Here is an 18,072-nt window from a genome sequence, read left to right on the forward strand (position 1 = left end):
GATCGGGACCCCGCAATTTGTAATTGCTAATCTGTCACTGTATGATCGCTCTTCAGTAGGGCCACTCTGTAGTTTAGTGTGTATATATCTTTCCAGTAGTATATCTTTACGTCGAAATTTTTACTTAATTAGCTTGTCACATCACAAGGTAGCCAAAAACGAAAAATTCGCTGCCATTTATGCTCCTGTACCATGAGACTGGGACGTGGTAGAGACTAAGCATATTTCATTTCTTCTCCGTTCTGCAACTTCGCATCCAGAAGCTAGGACCCAAAAAAAGAACAGTAGCACACATCTACTGCAAAAATAAAGAAGCTCATACTACCCATACCCCAAAAGAAGGGTGCGAAATAAGTACACGCGATCACCTTAGCAGCTGATGGACCTATTCGACCTTTTCTTCGGGTGTCCATAAAATTTTGTCACGCCATGGATCGCGTGCATGTCCTCGCTACCGCCAATCGGTTATATGTTATGAGTGGCAAAAAGGAGGTTTGGTGGATGCATGGAAACAAGCGAGGCAACCAGTAACGCTCTCCTTCCAAAGCCTGGCTACCGGCCGGCTACATACCAGCTAGCCGGCGCCGATCGAGCCATGCCGTGCGCCACGCCGCCACCACCGTTGGGTCAGTCCTCGAAGCCGGTCCTCTTCCAGACGGCGTCGCGGACGCGGCTGAGGTCGCGCCCCTTGAGCGTCCTGCCGATCCCCTCGTGCACCGACAGCGACGCCGCGCGGCTGCGCCACGCCAGCTCGTGCGGCGGCACCATGCCGCCGTGGTGGCCGGCAGCGTCGTCGTCGTTGCCGTCCAGCTCCCACGCGCCGGCGTGGTGGTCCCTGTACTCGACCCCGAGGATCTTCTGCCAGTCCGGTATGCTCATCGGCACCGACCCGGGCACGGACCCCGGCGCGGCGACGGCGGCACGGTCCAGCGGCATCTTCCGGCCGCCGCCGGCGCGGGCGGACGACGGGATCGGGCGGGTCCAGGCGTGTTCTGCGGGGCCGGAGTCCGCCACGCCGGCGGCGCCGAAGGAGCCCCAGACGTCGCACTCGTCGAACTCGTCCGCGGCGCCGCCGGGGCTGCCGCGCGCCGCCGCGCTCCGGGACGGCGCGAACATCCGGTACGCGTGCTTCGTGGCCGCCGACCTCGCGCTCCCGGCCATGGCACGTACGCTCGATCTCCTTCGTGCTTCGCCTTACCGCGACGCCTCAACCACCGATCCTTGGCTTGCCTTGCCGGAGAGGAGAGTGCGAGTTGTGAGGTAAGAACTGAGGAGAGCAATGGCTTTGGAGTTTGTGTGAGGTTGGTGTCCAGGTTTGGATTTTATAGGAGCTGGAGCCGTCTAGTGGGTGGGTCCGGGTAGCAGTGAGAGAGAAGCCGGAAGTAGATAAGACTGTCCCCGGAATGACGGTTCTAGCCTCGCGTGGCTTTCGCGCGGGACATACTTGCGTGGCTACGCCATGCGCATACACTTGTGACTTGTCCGACATGATTTTTGTTTTTGTCAAACACATGGCTTTGAAATGTGGACATTTTGATACTGTCATTTCTCTAAATTTATAGGAGTAGTTCGTATGTTTCTCAACATTGTAAGGTCTGTCTTTTAGTTTTCTTCTTAGTGTACTTTCTTTTATTAATTTCGCACACCATTAAATATTTTCTAATTGCATCATTAACTCTTTAGGAGCATAAAATGTTTGAAAGATCCTTTTTTTTTAGTTTACTTCTCTGAGGATGTGTATGTTTTTATTAATTCTTGCACCACAGTACAATCACCAATTGCATTAGTAACTCTTTTGGACAAATAAGGGCATTTATTATACTTCTTGTGAATTGACAAAATAAGGAAAAAAACATAGTTGCTCATACGACACCGACATGGCTTCGCAATGTGAACTTTTTATTATTTCTCAACTATGTAAGTTCTTTTTTTTACTTTTCTCCTTTCTGAATGTGTATGCTTTAATTCTCACACGACAGCAAAATCACTTTATTTAGTTGAATTAATAACTCTTTAGGACAAAAAAGGGTGTTTCTGACATTTCTAGTGAATTGACAAAATACGGAAAAATACATAGTTCCTCATATGGCAATGACATGGCTTTGCAACGTATACTTTTTATTCATTTCTCTAAATTTATAATCAAGATATTTGTCAACTTTGTAATTCCATTTTTTGGTTTTCTTATTTGTGAATGTATATGCTTTTATTAATTCTAGCACAATGATAAAATCATTTTTTGGAATTGCATTAATAGCTCTTTAGCACAAATAAGGGCGTTTCTGATATTTCTTATGAATTGATAAAATAAGGGGAAAAGGACATAGTTGCTCATACGAAAACGACATAGCTTTGCAATGTGGACTTTGTATGCATTTCTCCAAATTTATAGTCTGGATATTTCTTAACTTTGTAATTTCCTTTTTTGGTTTTCTTCTTTGTCAATGTATATGATTTTATTAATTCATGCACAGCGGTAAAATCATTATTTGGAATTTCATTGGCACAAATAAGGGTGTTTCTGATATTTCCTATGAATTGACAAAATAAGAAAAATAAGTACATAGTTGCTCATATTACATGACTTTGCAATGTGTAGTTTTTATTCATACCTAAATTTATTGTCTGGATATTTTGTCAACTTTGTAAGTTTCTTATTTTTAGTTTTCTTAATTGTGGGTGTATATGCTTTTATTAATTCTCGCACTTGAGGTAAAATCATTTTTATGGAATTGCATTAATAGGGCTTTGGTGATATTTCTTATAAACTGACAAAATCAGGAAAGAAAAAGACATAGTTGGTCATACGACAACGACATGGATTGCTGGATCTAGCCAGGTCTACAAGGACATATCACAGACTCCAACGCTTTGAGAGAACTCCCTGTACTTTGAATGTAGACATTTCACACTAGAAATTATGCGAGTTTTTTCTAAAAAAAATTATAGATACAACCAAGATCAACCATGACAGACAAAAAAGAGAATCCTATTATGAAACACCTATAATTTTATTTGAAAATCTAGTCATGAATACTAGCATATCCAGTTTGGCACGTAATTCGGTCCATTTGCTAGAAATATTAACAATATATTAGTTTATTTCTACCACTATAAAAAGGTTTTCCTTAAATTTTTGCATGATATAGTAGATCCATGTAGCATCAATTTTGAGATTGCTATTTACGTAATTTTTAAACAATTTTGGATGCGACAAATCACACCAGATTACAAGGATACTCAACACGATAGAGTGGTATATTTTATAGTAATCCATAAAACACCTCTTAGACATCAAACACAACCTTACCTATTGTATGCCTTCCCGCCAAGAAAGGAAGATGGTGGCCTGGATGACCACTCCATCGCATTGAGATTAAATATGATGGAAATATGGTACTACATCATGATGTTATGCATTATAGGGCGGTATCATAAACTTGTATCATATGCACGATACTAGTTTATGATACTTTCCATTATGACTAGAGTAAGACACATAATGTTCTATATGAATGTCAAAAGCCATATAATAATCATCAAATGCACGTGAACTAAATTCAACCACATTATCCATTCTTATTGTTTTAATCATGTGTTTAGAATGGTTTGCTCTTAATTTGCTAATGTGAGCGATTAATTTTGCAAGACATGGTTATGTTTAGATAATAAACACACATGTGACCAGCTAGTAGATGGATCAATTAGCACCATGAAGTACCTAAATGGTGTTGTATTAGACCACATATATCTCTTTGAATTCTTTCAAAAGAAAATAAGTGACTCATTCTTAAATTTGAATTCTTTCAAGAAAATTCATTTCCCAGTAGCACATGTGGTGCATACAAAACATGATGACTTGAAAAATCTTTTAATTCATAAATTATGACCAACATAATTGCCTATAAATTTTCTCAAGATACCTCTATTCCAGGAGGACTAATGCCAAATCTTGCATTTATCAAGATTTTGAAAAAATATTTTGTATGGTACAGGTTCGATGTATGCAAAGTATAATCCAGATGAAAGTGAAGGGAATTTTTCAAGACTTGTTCCTCATATACGCCACTTATTGTTAAAAGCAAAGATTTTTTCTTTTCTATTTTTATAGTTTTAAGATGAAAATCATTTAATCGGATATCTTTGAAACCTGTAAGGGTGCCATCGAGTTGTCAGACGGAACTCGGGTTTAACACTTTGGCGTAATTTAAAGGCAAATACATTTTTCAGCACTCTAGTAGATATCGGCACGGTGACTTCGTCAAACTCACGACCAGCCGGATCTATTTTTTGGACTCGATATCTTGAAAATATTCATAGAGATAAATGTATTTACGTATTTGCAAGCATTTGTACTTGTACTATCTTTCACAAAATAGAGAGTTGGCTAGACAGGAACAAGCGGGCCGTACACTAGCTGGTGCGGTGCAGTGCACCCAACGGCCTGGTCCACGTGGGCTCATGCTTGTACGCACGCAAGGCAGGCCACATCTGTACCCGCTCCAAACATCCCCGCTCAACTCTCTGCCCACGCAATGTGCGGAAGCAATTTGTTTGGCACAAGACCTACAGGTGGGGAATATAATGGTGGCATCTGATTGCTTGAACGTTGTCAAATGTCAATGATATCAGCTTAGGAGCAGCAGGTGGCCAGAATTGCATGATTATCAAGGAGATTTCGAAGAAGAGGGAGAACTTTACGGTGGCAACTTTTGTCCATGAACGGCGCGAGGCAAACACTGAGGCACAAAGGCTTTCAAGATCGGTTGTCTACTTAACTGTTGGTAGGCATGTTTGGTTATTGTCACCACCTAGTGACCTGAATATTCCTGTAAACAATTCTATTCCGAATTAGTAATAACGTCGCGCTGTTCCACTAAAACAACTCTCTGCCCACGGAGAGCCAAACCGTACGTATGCGGTATGCCTCATCTCATCAGTCATCTCTTTCCCCAGCCTGACCAACCACGCCAGCAATCCAGCATTACGCACTCATGCAGTATAATCGTTAAAAACAAGTTATGATTCATCGGCTGATGAAATGTCAATTGCGATTCACGCCATGCATCGAGAAAGAAGGAAAGATCGCCGGAGTAGATAGCAGCTGCTCGTAATTAACGTCAGTCGGGATCGACCACCGGCCCGGCCAACCACCATAGTCTGGGATTGTCTTGATGAAACCACAAAAATCATCGGCTTTCATATTCTGAGTGAGGTTAAGTGGGCGTTTAACCCTTCATTACGGATCGCGTACTTCACTGTAAGTGGCGTAAAATCGATGATTTGTGTGCCGACATCATCAAGACAATCCCCATAGTCTGTAGTCGCATATGTATGACCCGTACGCGTCTGGGTTTGCGATCGCTGTCCTATCCTACTCGGCTGCTACGAGCCTACGACCGTCTCGTTTGTTTCGTGCGCCGGCGATGGATGCCGTGGTGGCGATATGGCGCATGCAGGCAGGTTGTGGCCTAGCTACCTTTTTGCTTGTGGCGCTGGGTCAGTTCAGTTGTTCTGGATAAAAAGATGGTCGCCCAAGTCAATGCCCGATACGTACCGTATGCGTGCTGGACTGCTCGACATGCTCTTGTGCACTTCTACCTCAGATAATGATGGGCAACTCGCAGTGCCTGCAGCAACTAAACTCAAAGGCATGCACACGCAGGGATTACAAATAAAGTGGAAACATACCAACTTTTTCGCAAAAAAAAGAAAACACAATGGAAATACAAAAGCGAAAATAGAGTTTTCCAGAGAAGAACCGGAAACGGAACTTTTTAGCGGAAAATAAAAAGGAAACATAAAGCCTTTTTTAGCGGTACAAAATCAGAATCGATATTTCTATCTTAGGGTTCTTGTAGCTAGCCCAATCTAAGATGAGTCAAAATTCCAAAAGTTCAGTCTTTCCTCTCGACCGGGGAGGAGATATGCAATGTGGGGTAGTGCAAGGTGGCTTGGGAGGACATTTGCATCCCAAGGAAGTTTGGGGGCTCGGTGTACTCTCTATCCAGTCCTAAAATCCGCTCTTCTGCCAAAATTCATCGACAAGCTTCACTCTGACACTTCGCCCCCTCGGACTTGTTTCCTCGTATGTATGGCTCGGGTCGGTCAAGAGACTTGGGAGATAGCCACTACCTCGACACCCCTGTCTGGAGGGACATTGTGTCTGGCCTAGACCCTCTAGATCCATTTCCAAAGTCACAATTGGCGACGGGGCTTCCACTGCCTTGATCTCTAGCTTGGAGCTATCCCACTTCACCAACGCTTTCCTAACCTCTTCTCCCACCCTACAAGCAATAATATCAATGTGGCCACAACTCTCAGCTCTAACTTCTGCATCACCCTCGGACTGCGCCTCTCATAGGCCGCCGAGGCCGACCTTCGTGCCCTCGCCGACGAGTTGAGTTGGGTGGTCCTGCGCCATGATGCCCCGGATCTCCGTGTTGGCTGCCTCACTAGCTAACAAAAGACTCTCGAACAAAAGTTTATACTCCTATTATTTTAGACATCTGCAAATTGATGAGGCAACATGCAAGGTTTGGAGAAGCGCCGCCCCCTCAAGTGCAAGATCTTCTGCTGGTTGGCCATAAAGAAGCGCATCCGCACCAACGAAAGGTGGTTTCAACATCAGCCTACCTCCTATGCTACTTGCCCCTCCTGCCCCCACGACGAGGATACAGATCACCTTCTCCTTTTGTGCCCCCAGGCACAGGAAGTTTGGAGCTTCTTTCACCACAACTTCGATGCCAGAGACTTCTGTTGCTTCAAGAACCTATGGATCTCACACTACTGAAGCTACAAATAGACCACCAACAACACTACCATTCTTTGAAACATCTGAAAGAGAAGGAACATCCAGACTTTCAATGGCGTTGATTGGAAGACATTGCCTTGGTTTCCCACACGTGCATTGATGATATTAGGCTTTGGGCTCACCGTTGTACTACCCGCATCCTCCTCCTCCTCCATTCTTAATAACTAGTGTAATGGCTATGATACCCACCCTGAGGTCCTATGCCCCTCCCCCTTCTCTGCCCTATAGAAGTTTGCAATGTTATTAAATTGTTCAGGTTGGTGTAAGCCCACCGTAGCCAAGGTCAAACAAAAAATGCCCAAAGTATCCCATTCAAAACTAGTGGGTGGTGACCACATAATCCCTTCAGGGAGGATTCAATGACACGCGCCTTCCTCTATTCCCTAGTTAATGTCTGAAAACTTACAATCTCATTACATAATCAGTATATATCACCATATTTAATTTCATCTTAGAAACTAACACAATTTTGATTGTTTTCATGCGTTCTTTTGCACGATCCAAGGGGTTTCTTCGTTCTGACAAACGTGTGCTTTCAACTCCGTAGTCATGTCGTATTCGCTTTGTATGTGTTTCCGATAGTATATGTTTCTGTGTTTGTTTCCATGGTTTCTCTATTGTTTTCGCTTCCATAAAGAAATAAAAGCAAATGTGGCAGTTTCATCATATCCGCTCCGTTTTCACCCCTAGGCACACCACACCCGAGCATTTGCTGCATTTGTTTGGGGATATTCATCTGCTTTTCTTTGTACGGCTAGAACAAACATGTGCCGCATTTTTTTTTTGGAGAACGGACATCTTGTATACATTTTTTGTTTGTTTTGAAGAATGGACTTTTTTTTGAGAATTGGAATATGGACGTCTACATTTTTTGAGAATGCAGCAGCTTGGATCGACTAATGCTCTACTGGGCTCGGTTGCCGGTTGAAGGCCGTGGGTTTGTTGGCCCAAATCAATAAACAACTTCCCCGCAAACAGGGCAGAATTCAGCCCGACACGCTGTTTATAAACGAGACGTTCACTCCCAAAAAACCTTGTTCTTCATAGTTCAGATAGAGAAAACCCAAAATCGCAAGTAGAGGGATACTGCAGATCGAAGCCGTCGCCGATGAGCCCGACGGAGAAGAGCGCGGAGGGGGAAGGGTCCCCGCGCGCGGAGGCCTTCCTCGACATCCTCGGCCGCGTCCCGCCGGCCGATGTGGAGGCGGCGCTGACCTCCTGCGGCGTCGGCCCGACGGCGGAGGCCGCGGAGCAGGTGCTCAAGTCCCCCATCTGCTACACCCGGCCCAAATCGGCCGTCCGCTTCTTCCGGTGGGCGAAGCGGTCCGTGCAGCTCACCGCCTACGCCTGGAACCTCCTCGTGGACATCCTCGGTAAGGCCGCCATGTTCGACCCCATGTGGGACGCCGTCCTCTCCATGAGCCAGGAGGGCGGCGGCCTCCTCTCCGTCGCCACCTTCGCCTCCATGTTCGCCTCCTACTGCGCGCGCCGCAACTTCAAGGAGGCCGCCCTGGCCTTCGACGTCATGGAGCGCCACGGCGTGCCGCCCGACGCCGTCGCTCTCAACTCGCTCCTCTCCGCCATGTGCCGCCAGGACGGCGGCGCGCAGCCCGCGTCCGAGGCCTTCGAAACCTACAAGACCAAGGTCGCCCCCGACGCCGACACCTTCGCGATACTGCTCGAGGCCTGGGAGAAGGAGGGGAACGTCCAGCGCGCCAAGAGCACCTTCGGCGAGATGATTGTCCGTGTCGGCTGGGACAGAAGCAACATGCCGGCCTACGACGCCTTCCTTTCGACGCTGGTGCAAGGGGGCCAGCTCAACGAGGCCTTCAGCTTCCTGCAGGTGATGAGGACCAATGGCTGCCTCCCGGGGCTCAAGTTCTTCGCCAACGCCATCGACATCCTCATCCGCAAGGGAGACCACGTCAACGCTATCGCTATTTGGCAGATTATGGTCTCGGATGCAGGGCTGGTTCCTAACCTCCCAATGTACAACGCCATAATCGCCCTCTGCTGCAGCGTCGGTAACACCGACTACGCCTTCCACATGCTTGACGAAATGCCCTTAAATGGGGTCTTTGCAGATTCTGTTACATATAATGCCATACTAGAGGGGCTCATCAACCAGCGCAAGCCTCGCGAGGCTGAAGCTTTCCTCGCAGAGATGAGCAAGAACGAGCAGCTGCCCTCCACGTCCAACTGCGCCGCTGCTATCCGCTTATTCTCTGAGGAGTTCAACCCATCTGCCGCAGTTGACGTGTGGCACTGCATTGTGGAGCACCAAATCACCCCAGCTGAGGAATCTGCCAAAGAGCTAATAGCTGGGCTTCTCACCTTTAGCAGGTTTGCCGATGTGAAGAAATATTCCGAGGAGATGATTGACATGGGAATTAAGTTTCCTCAGTCCACCATAGAAAAGTTTAAGTACACATTTGATAAGGCTGACAGGCTCCACATATATGACCAAATTGCAAGAAGGATGAAGCAGCGGTAGCAACACATGGATGGTGTAATTCATCAGGTATGTCCTCTTTCATATGGCTGCCACTTGCTGTTTTAGCTATTGCCATTGATTGTGTGGAACTGCCAATTTTCATGACCTTATGCCACTTCTCAATTAGGCCTCAGGGTTTCTATTGAACTGGCTGGAGGTATTATCCTGGATTACTAGTTTCCATGCCGCTTCCATGTGTGGTTTCCTTGCTGCTATGGACATCTTACTCTCCTTGTTCGAGAATGTTCAAGTGCCTCTGGGCACAATGCACAAGGCAGATACCAAGGACCCTTGTGCTGAATATTATCATTTTTTTTTTCCTTTTCAATGCATTATCATTCAAACTCCTGGCCAATTGCCATCTTCCTTTGTTTGAACAAGAATATTTAATGGAGAAAGAAAATTACCACCCTGATCTGTTGGATTAGTGACTCTGTACTTTCTGATGACTTACCATTTTCTTCTACCACTAACCCTGGCGGGAGTTACTGTTTTGATATACCCAAACCAAAAAAATAGTGACTGAGGAAATTATTGCTGGCTCTATCTTTTGATAGCCAAAGCCCAAAAGTATAGGTGTCTACAAACATGTTCTTCCAAAAAACCATTGGGAATCTCTAGGTTCTGCTGATTGAAGTTGTGTGCAAGGAAGACAAACTCTAGTGGCTGCATTGTGATTCTAGAAAAATCTGATTGTTTCCGGTGCATCCGGTTGTTGGGGTGTTGGAGCAGGCAGGTGCTGCTAGGGCGGAGGCAAGAACAAAGCCAGGATAAATGACCAGTGAGGTCATCATACATCAAACTGTAGTAATCTTACCACAATATACTAATTTATTGGCTAAAAAATCTGACATGGATAGAAAGTTCTAAGAGCAATACCAGCGATGGATAGTTAATATCCCACCTGTGTTGTCCGGGGTTCAAAAGGAATGACTTGAAGAGCAAAACAGGATATATGACATGAGTACTCCTACATCCATAAAATGCATCCACCGACCTATCCGGGACTATATAAAAGGACCCAATGCCCTCCTAAAGACCCAATCAATTCAGACCTACTCATCTACAGAATCGATCGTTGCTGTCATTGTCATCATGTGAATCCAAAAGGCCCAACATCGGTAAGTTATAGAATTGTTGAATTCTTTCAGTAGTGTTGTTCTTGGGTTGACATGCCCATGGCCAGTGGGCACCCACCATTGATTGGCGTGGCAAGTAGCTTTGTCCCTGAGGATCTCTTTGATGACATTGATTTCTTTTGAGGGCCGGCCATATGGTCGGTTGGGCATTGCGTTTTATGGTCTACCTTTGTAATCATATAGCATCACATGTACCTTGGGATAATTAGCCCAATGAAAGTACCCAAGGAGGCAAGGTGCAGATAAAGACGGTTGCCGAGGCCCGAGGTCAATAACCAAGGAAGTTGTGTTTCGGATTTTGAGAAGGCTCTTAGTGGTATGAAATATTAGATTTTCTTGCCATGCCAACCCTTTCCTGCTGCCAGGATACCAATGCCTCTTTCTGACGTGCTTGCCACGGTAGCCATTTATGCTGCCACGACAGCAACAATCCTTGCTAATGTTGGCAGGGAAATTCGATCCCCTATTAATGCACTAAGAACTTTCTCTGTACCCACAGCCCCAACTTCCTTGGTTGCTGATCCTGGGCTTCCATCTTTATCTCCACCTTGCCTGGCAGATCCCTAATTAGGGGGCTCACGGGACCCGTATTTCCACCATCATCTATATGATCTGTGTCCATAACCTTATGATCTATGCCCTTAGCTGATCAAGATTTAAATCATCTTCATCCATGACCTCTTGGCCGTTAGCTCAAAAATTATCTACTGAACCCATCCATGCACCGTTAGCTCAATGTCCTTTGGTATTTTCGCTAGGCTAATAATCGCAAGGTACATGCTCGGTACTTTATGCTTAAGAAGGTTGATCATATCCAAACACAATAGCTCACAAACCAAACTGCTGACCCTCCAAAGGCGATAAAAATCATCGAAGTGGTCTATAGGGACACCATGTACACGAGCCCACACGTTAGGCCTTTGTAAAGCAACTTTATATGGTTCCTGACACGGGGCTCCCCAAACGGACCAAATGATTCAGTATCCACCTCGGGTTGACACGGTAAATGGACGATCAAAGCATCATCCTCATGGCTACCCCTTGTGGGAACAACGCAAGTAAGTTCACGAATACAGGCTCAGCATCACCACCGGAGAGCGATGTTTCTTCATAGATCTGTGTATGTTTATGATACTAATATCGAGAGCTGATGATGCCATATCAACATAGAAAAGCGTCGATCTCACTAGGTCACAACGTGATTTGCGGTAGCACAAACACCACACAAAAGGGGTGTACCATCTGGACAAAGATTCTGACTTGGTTGGCGGCACCTGCCACTGAAGATTCTGCTACTCGATCACAACCCTCCTCCTTTACCCAGGCTTGGGACCGGCTATGTTGGGACAACAGAGGCGTAGTTAATATAAATCTATAATACCTAATATATATAACAATATAAAATATATTTGAGGCATGTAAAGGATATATGAAGACAGTAAACATATAAGTTCAACATAGGTGCACAGCAGATAGCACGAGACCAACATAAGTGGCCTGAAATTCGAAAATAAAGCAAGTCCAGCAAAAGAGTTTCAGGCCTCCTCCCTCACCTAAATCAATCCAGATCCATATTCAAATGAAACTCGGCGTCTTCAGTCACTCGGGTAGAATCACCATTGTCTTCACCGTTGTCCTCCGTGTCACTATTAAAATCTTCAGCTTCCAACTAGGCTCTCAAATCTTCATCGATAACAAGATTTGTCAGTGTAAAAGATATGAGAGGCAGCAGCCCTAATAGGCTCACTAAAATCAGCACGAGCCCTCCTTGGAAGATAGCGTCCACTTAGACCATCTGCAGCCTCATCAACATGGGACCAAAGTAGTGAGTCCTGATCGTCAACAGCTTCATTTTGATGAACCAGTTTAGCGTTGACATCAACCCATTCATTGTCCCACTGGGTTTCTTCTAGGATAAGTGCACGCTCTCTTTCCTTTGGAACCTAGCTCACATAACTTTTGAAACCTATATGTCATTTGCCGGTTGTAAGAGACATATGATAGCTTGTTCGATCTCTTAGTATTCCAAACGGTTTCTTCCTTTAGTATGGATCTGGAAGCAAAGTTTTTTGTGAGAAGCTGCTGTAATTAGCTATCAAACCATGCAATTGCTAGTTACTTACATGAGCAAATGCACTTCAATTGTGCTCGCATCTGGACGAGGAACAACACAGACTAATGATTCTTTTTGCAAAAGCTTGAAACTCGTAAGCAAGGCCACCATATGCACTCCACCAAAGAACTACAGCAACATAGAGCCACCATAAGACATAAAAGTTGAAGCATAGAGCCAATATAGATAAACAACAAGCTGCAACAACATTTATATTTATGTGTGTTGAAGTGTATAAGTAGATTGGCTAGCCCTTTCCATCAGTTCGGACTTTTGGTTGAGTTGGCTAGTGCATGGAGCTTAACATGGTATCAGAGCCCAGGGTCTTGAGTTCGAGACCTGGCTTTCGCAATTTATCCTAAAATTGTTGTTGCCCCTTCGGAGTCCACGTATAGGCCTGTTGAGCCTGCCTCTGACTCTACATGTGTTAGGGGACTTGTCTTCCCATCCCTCACACGTGAGGGGGGTGTTGAAGTGTATAAGTAGATTGCCTAGCCCTTTTCATCAGTTCGGACTTTTGGTTGAAGTGTATAAGTAGATTGCCTACCCCTTTTCATCAATTCGGACTTTTGGTTGCGTTGGCTAGTGCATGAAGCTTAACATTGTGGACTCTTTTTCTCGTGGTCTTTCATTGCCATTGGCTTCGTGAAACATTCACCTTCTGTCAACTCATAGTCATCAGCCAACTTGCTTATTTGAGTTTGTAGCTCATCATCAACCACCGTCTTCCATAGCACATCATCGTGAAGCTAGTCTTCTATTGTCCTCTCTAATTGCAAAGAACTTATTTGGGTTCAAAAACAAGGTAGTACCATGTAGCTTTTGCTCCATCTGGTTATCCCACCTTTTGTTAACAATTGCTAGGACTTGAGTGCGTAGGGCTTCTTTGTGTGACAATGCTTCACTTATATGTTTCTTCGCAACATCTATGGCTGCCCAAATTTCTAGAATTCCTGGAATCTCATCGCCATCGACAATCCTCAAAGCCAGCAGAATCGGTTGTGATGCTCTCATGCAATTCTCCACCGAATTCTAAAACGACACAGAGAGCAGTGTTTTCAGCTGTCTTCCCTGGTTCAGTGGGCTTCAACTTGCTTTGAGATGTTGGCGTTGTTGGCACATGCTAGCCAATGTGAGGAATGATGTTGCAAAACAAGTAGCTCCAGGCCTGACAAGATCTTTCTTACCGTTCAAGCTTCTCATTTGATCAAGAATCCTGGTATGTGCATAAATATCTGGTTCTTCTCTTTGCTTTAACAATTCAATCACTAAACTCTTTTATCTTCCCGATGTCCACTAGCATAAAGTCCAAACAGTGGGCAGCACAAGGTGTCCAATACAAAGCAGGGTACTTCTCCATTAGTATTTTGCCAGCTGCCTTGTAATTGGTGCCGTGTTGTCGCTAACCACTTGGACTACCAATTCTGGCCCAATTGCCTCAATCTGTTCACCCAATAATTTTGCAACCAACTTGGCATCAACTGACTCGGAATAAACATTGGCTGTCCCCAAAAAGAATGTACCTTCAGGACTATCTAGTGGCGTCCGCTGAATATCTGTCCAACCATCAGACATGAGAGTGCAACCATATTCCTTCTAAGCCTTTTCATGCTTCACCTTCAAGTCGTCGGTCTTGAGCTTTGCCTTCTCAAGAAGTGGTACCATCACATCATGGTAAGATGGCGATATATAATCTGATCCGTACTGCCCTATAGACTCCAAAAGTATATCCCAACTTCTCAAATTGACAACATTGAGCGGAAGGCAATTCTCATAGAGAAAGTCAGCTACATGACCATCAACAATATCTTTTTGTCCCCTTGTCTTTGTGCCATAATCCTTGATTTCCCTATGAGTGCCCTTTGTGCTATGGCTCTCAGCAACAACCTCCTCTGGTGTCTTCCTAATCTCATCAGCAATTGTCTTGCTTTGCTTTTTTGGCCGCGCCGTCACAGTAAAAGCAGTAGCAGTCTTCCTCTTCACGGAGGTGGCGTTTGATGCCCTCTAACTTGCTTCAGCCTCTTGATCTTGTCCAGCGTCTTCACCACCAACAAGGGTGATGGGTTTGAACCTGAATGAATGAGTGTTCATGTAGTCATGCATCTCTTTATTGATTGCAGCGGTTGCTTTTGGACATTTCTCCACCTCTGTAAAACCCCCAGCAAGGTGCTTCTTCATCCTTAGGACCCCACAGGTGACCCTTTTATTGCACAAAGTACATTGGAGCAGCAGCTTGTTCTCAAGATCAGGCCAGAAAGCATATTTCCATCCTGGATCCTTGCTTCTGCTTGGCTTCCTCTTGGGATCCTTTGATGGATCGTAATTTTCATCGGCTTGAGCTGCAGCTGCAGCTGTATTCACTACTTGAGATATCTCTGGTGGCGCCGACATTGGAGCTGGTAGCTCAGGATCTTCAAATTGAAGCAAGCAAAACGAAAATCAGAAAGGGAGCAGGGGAGAAATCAACCCCAAAATCAAGAAGAAGGTAGGATGTGGAGATTGGATTGGAGACTTTACCTGCAGCAGCAGAGGGGCGAATTATGCAGAGTAGCGGAAGCAGTGGATGGGGGCGTCGCGATCCTTGAGCTCGCAGGCGACGGCGGCTGTGGGTGGAGAGGCGGCGGTGGGTGGAGGCGGCAGAGGCGTTGGCTTCGTCCCAGGGTGGGCGAAGGCGGCCTCGTCCCATGGAGGGGCGCGGCGTTCTGGGGCGGGCTGAGAATAGCTAGGGTTTGACTTATCAAGCAAAATTGAGTCGATCGGCTCACACATTAGGACTAGTCGCTCGACTCAATCGACTCACACATTAGGACTAGTCGCTCGACTCGATCGACTCATGGTTTTAGTCGAGTCGAACACCCGAGCCGGAAGCCAAGTTGCGACTTCTAGACTAGTCTCTCGACTCGTAATTCTTGCTCACTAAATGTTGTTTGTTGTTGTTACTTTTGTTTATGGTTTTGCTCTCGCTATTAATGTGCATCGTCCAATCAAATTATTTGAAGGTGATTTTTTTTTCCGGAAATGGCATTCGCTGCCTTTCCGAGTTATTCTATTGCAGTATTATTTTGTTTATTATGTTGAATTTTGACTGAGCCAAGGGCACCAGTGTCAGTTTTTTTCTGTACCTAGCATAGTCTGGATGGTTAACGTCTTTGATCCCGCACTTATTATCAGTACTTTCACTACCGTTTTTCATTTTAATCTTTAAATTTCATTGGCCATCTTCATTTCAACCAACCTCTCTCTTGCCTCCCCTTTCCCTTTCACAGTTCCATGTAAAGAAATGTCAGCGGACTTCCTGGCTAAGATGCGACAACCCATTGCATTTATCATATGATCACACAAGCATGGCAATAGAATGTTAGTATTACAATAAGATTTCCCACTAAACGATAGACCAGCCTGCTTGCTGATTTTGTTGGTAGTAGTTATTTTTCTGGAAATAAGCACTTCTCTAGAATATCTATTATTAAGTTAAGGGCTTGATATTTACGTGATTCAGTTTTTTAACTGATTACGTGGGCAACTTATGTTGGGCAATCATCTTTTGTGATGCACTCAAGCAGTCAATTACTCAATTTCTAGTTTACAAATCAAATAATGCATGTATATTCCTACAATGTTGTTTTTAATGAACTATAAATATATTAGCTGAAGGAATATGAAATATCATGTCAATAGTACCATTTGTCCTTTTCTTTTCTTTTCCTTTGCAACTTTTGAGCTATCATTTGTCGTATTACTCTCGTTTTGGTTAGTCTTAACATATGAATTGGAGAATGGAATTTTATGTGTAGATAAGATGAGAGTAAACTGTTATACGCTTCGAAATTTTATGGAAAATTTCTTTTTGATTTGATGCCTAAACCAAGAAATATGCATTAGTGCACCAGAAGTAGTGATTGCATACCATACATTGAATAACCTGGTCACAGGGGTACCTAACTTACATGGGCGTTCAAATACCTCTCAATTTAATGTGTTTCTAGGAAGACTGTTGAAGGTGATCGCAAAACCGCTTTTGGATGCAGTTCACTCATGTCAGGGACCAAAGTTACCCGGTATTGGCAGTTAATTAAGGGACAGAATCTAAATATTGGGGTGATAGCTGAGGGATGAAAAATACACTTGTATCTGGTAGTAAATATCATCTTGTTGGCATGGATAAGGGCATTAATTATTTCTTCTCTGGTTAAACTCCTCGGCTTTGGATAAGAGCATCAGATCAGTGTGGCGACCTTCTTCAGGAATCAAATGCCGTATGGCCAGATGTTCTCAATTTTTTTTTGTCAATCTTTCTTTGTCTAAACTACTTTGCTCTCCTGCAGAAACGAGGGAGACAAGAGGAGCTGCGGGGTTGGGTTTCTGCTGCTTAAGCAAGCTGTGGTATACATCTTCAAAGGGGCACGTGGATGGAGGTATTTGGTGCAGTGTATACGTTTTTGCGAAGTTGTTTTGCACCAAAAAGGTTCTTTGGAAGGTGTTTCCTTCTTGGGGAAGAAACAGTTTCAGAGATGGTTGTGAACTTCAAATGCTAGTCTTAGCTATTCATTTAGTTCAATCAGGAACAGTCTGCTGCCTTTTCTTTTCTGTTGGTCTTTAAATCTCTGCATTATTCGTTTGATTCTGAGTGGAAAGGGATAGGGAGATTCCCTTTCCAGCTCAAATATATAACACACGCGAAGCTGCTAGTATTTTCGGAACTGGAAGGGCATTATTTCTTTGTGAGGCGATCCTTCTCTGCGCTTAAAAACGCTGCATGCCTGATTGCTACGGGTTGGTCGAATAATAGACCACCCATTCTATGGATAGTGGAGAAGAGAAAGGTCATCTATCTGTTTGTTTGTACATGGAATGGAATTTTAGCCTTGTTTTATGCAAATCAAACAGAGAAAGAACCCGTTGTCCTGCATTGCAAACGCAGTTGTTGAAAACACATCAAATAATGCTGCTTGAATAGGACTGGAGCCGTCCGGCTCATCTCATCCATTCCTAAAGCAATTATATGCGTGAGTGTTCGTTCAGAAAATATACTATGTGTCAGTGTCACCGGTGGATTGGTCGGTCCTTGTTGTTTTCTTGCGTATGTTTAATCAATGGCTGCGGCCTGCAGTGCGTCCACCCTTCGGCCATGAGCCGCATGCGCCTTGCCCATTGCCGGAAGAGCAAAAGCACTCGTCTAGCGTCCTGTGGAATGGAAATCTGGAGAAGATGGATGGGGTGGCGATCAATGATGGTCCACTTTCTGTTCCGTGCTGTTGCAGCCGTCACCGATGAAAAGCGAATTGAACCGGAAGCCATTAACGTGTGCGAAACACCAATGATCCATGGATGGGCATGGAGGAAGCTGGAAAAGAGTGGCGAGCCTATGTCAGAACTGAACGAGCAGTTGCGTAGCTTTCTCGCGGAGCTGGTGCATACGATTCTAGCGTATCGCACTGGACAGGCGATTTCACGTCGTGATTTAATTGAACTCTCGTGCAGCTTCTGAAATGTACCAGAGATTCGCCCTGTT

At 44.8% G+C, this 18,072-nt stretch overlaps 2 protein-coding genes across 3 annotated transcripts; one reads left to right on the forward strand and one right to left on the reverse strand.

Annotated features, from left to right (window-relative positions):
* Nucleotides 1-209: 209 nt before the first annotated feature.
* Nucleotides 210-1,300, reverse strand: LOC127335624 (protein S40-6). The gene has a single exon (XM_051362341.2). The coding sequence runs from the start codon at nucleotides 1,159-1,161 to the stop codon at nucleotides 628-630; it is 534 nt and encodes a 177-aa protein (XP_051218301.1). The 5' UTR covers nucleotides 1,162-1,300; the 3' UTR covers nucleotides 210-627.
* A 6,571-nt stretch (nucleotides 1,301-7,871) lies between these two features.
* On the forward strand, nucleotides 7,872-17,389 carry LOC127335625 (pentatricopeptide repeat-containing protein At5g15010, mitochondrial). 2 transcript variants are annotated; one of them, XM_051362342.1, is made up of 2 exons: nucleotides 7,872-9,335; nucleotides 16,886-17,389. In XM_051362342.1, exon 1 carries the CDS (start codon nucleotides 7,923-7,925, stop codon nucleotides 9,306-9,308), a length of 1,386 nt encoding a protein of 461 aa, XP_051218302.1. In that variant the 5' UTR covers nucleotides 7,872-7,922; the 3' UTR covers nucleotides 9,309-9,335; nucleotides 16,886-17,389. The 2 variants fall into 2 exon arrangements, with proteins under 2 accessions (XP_051218302.1, XP_051218303.1); XM_051362343.1 differs by lacking the exon at nucleotides 16,886-17,389 and adding an exon at nucleotides 9,436-9,719.
* Nucleotides 17,390-18,072: the final 683 nt, after the last annotated feature.

This window comes from Lolium perenne, chromosome 2 (assembly GCF_019359855.2).
Source record: "Lolium perenne isolate Kyuss_39 chromosome 2, Kyuss_2.0, whole genome shotgun sequence".
Classification (NCBI taxonomy): domain Eukaryota; kingdom Viridiplantae; phylum Streptophyta; class Magnoliopsida; order Poales; family Poaceae; genus Lolium; species Lolium perenne.

What these genes read in the sequence shown, in the direction of transcription:
- LOC127335624 (XM_051362341.2), bottom strand. Translation starts at nt 1,161, where the DNA reads ATGGCCGGGAGCGCGAGGTCGGCGGCCACGAAGCACGCGTACCGGATG.
- LOC127335625 (XM_051362342.1), top strand. Translation starts at nt 7,923, where the DNA reads ATGAGCCCGACGGAGAAGAGCGCGGAGGGGGAAGGGTCCCCGCGCGCG.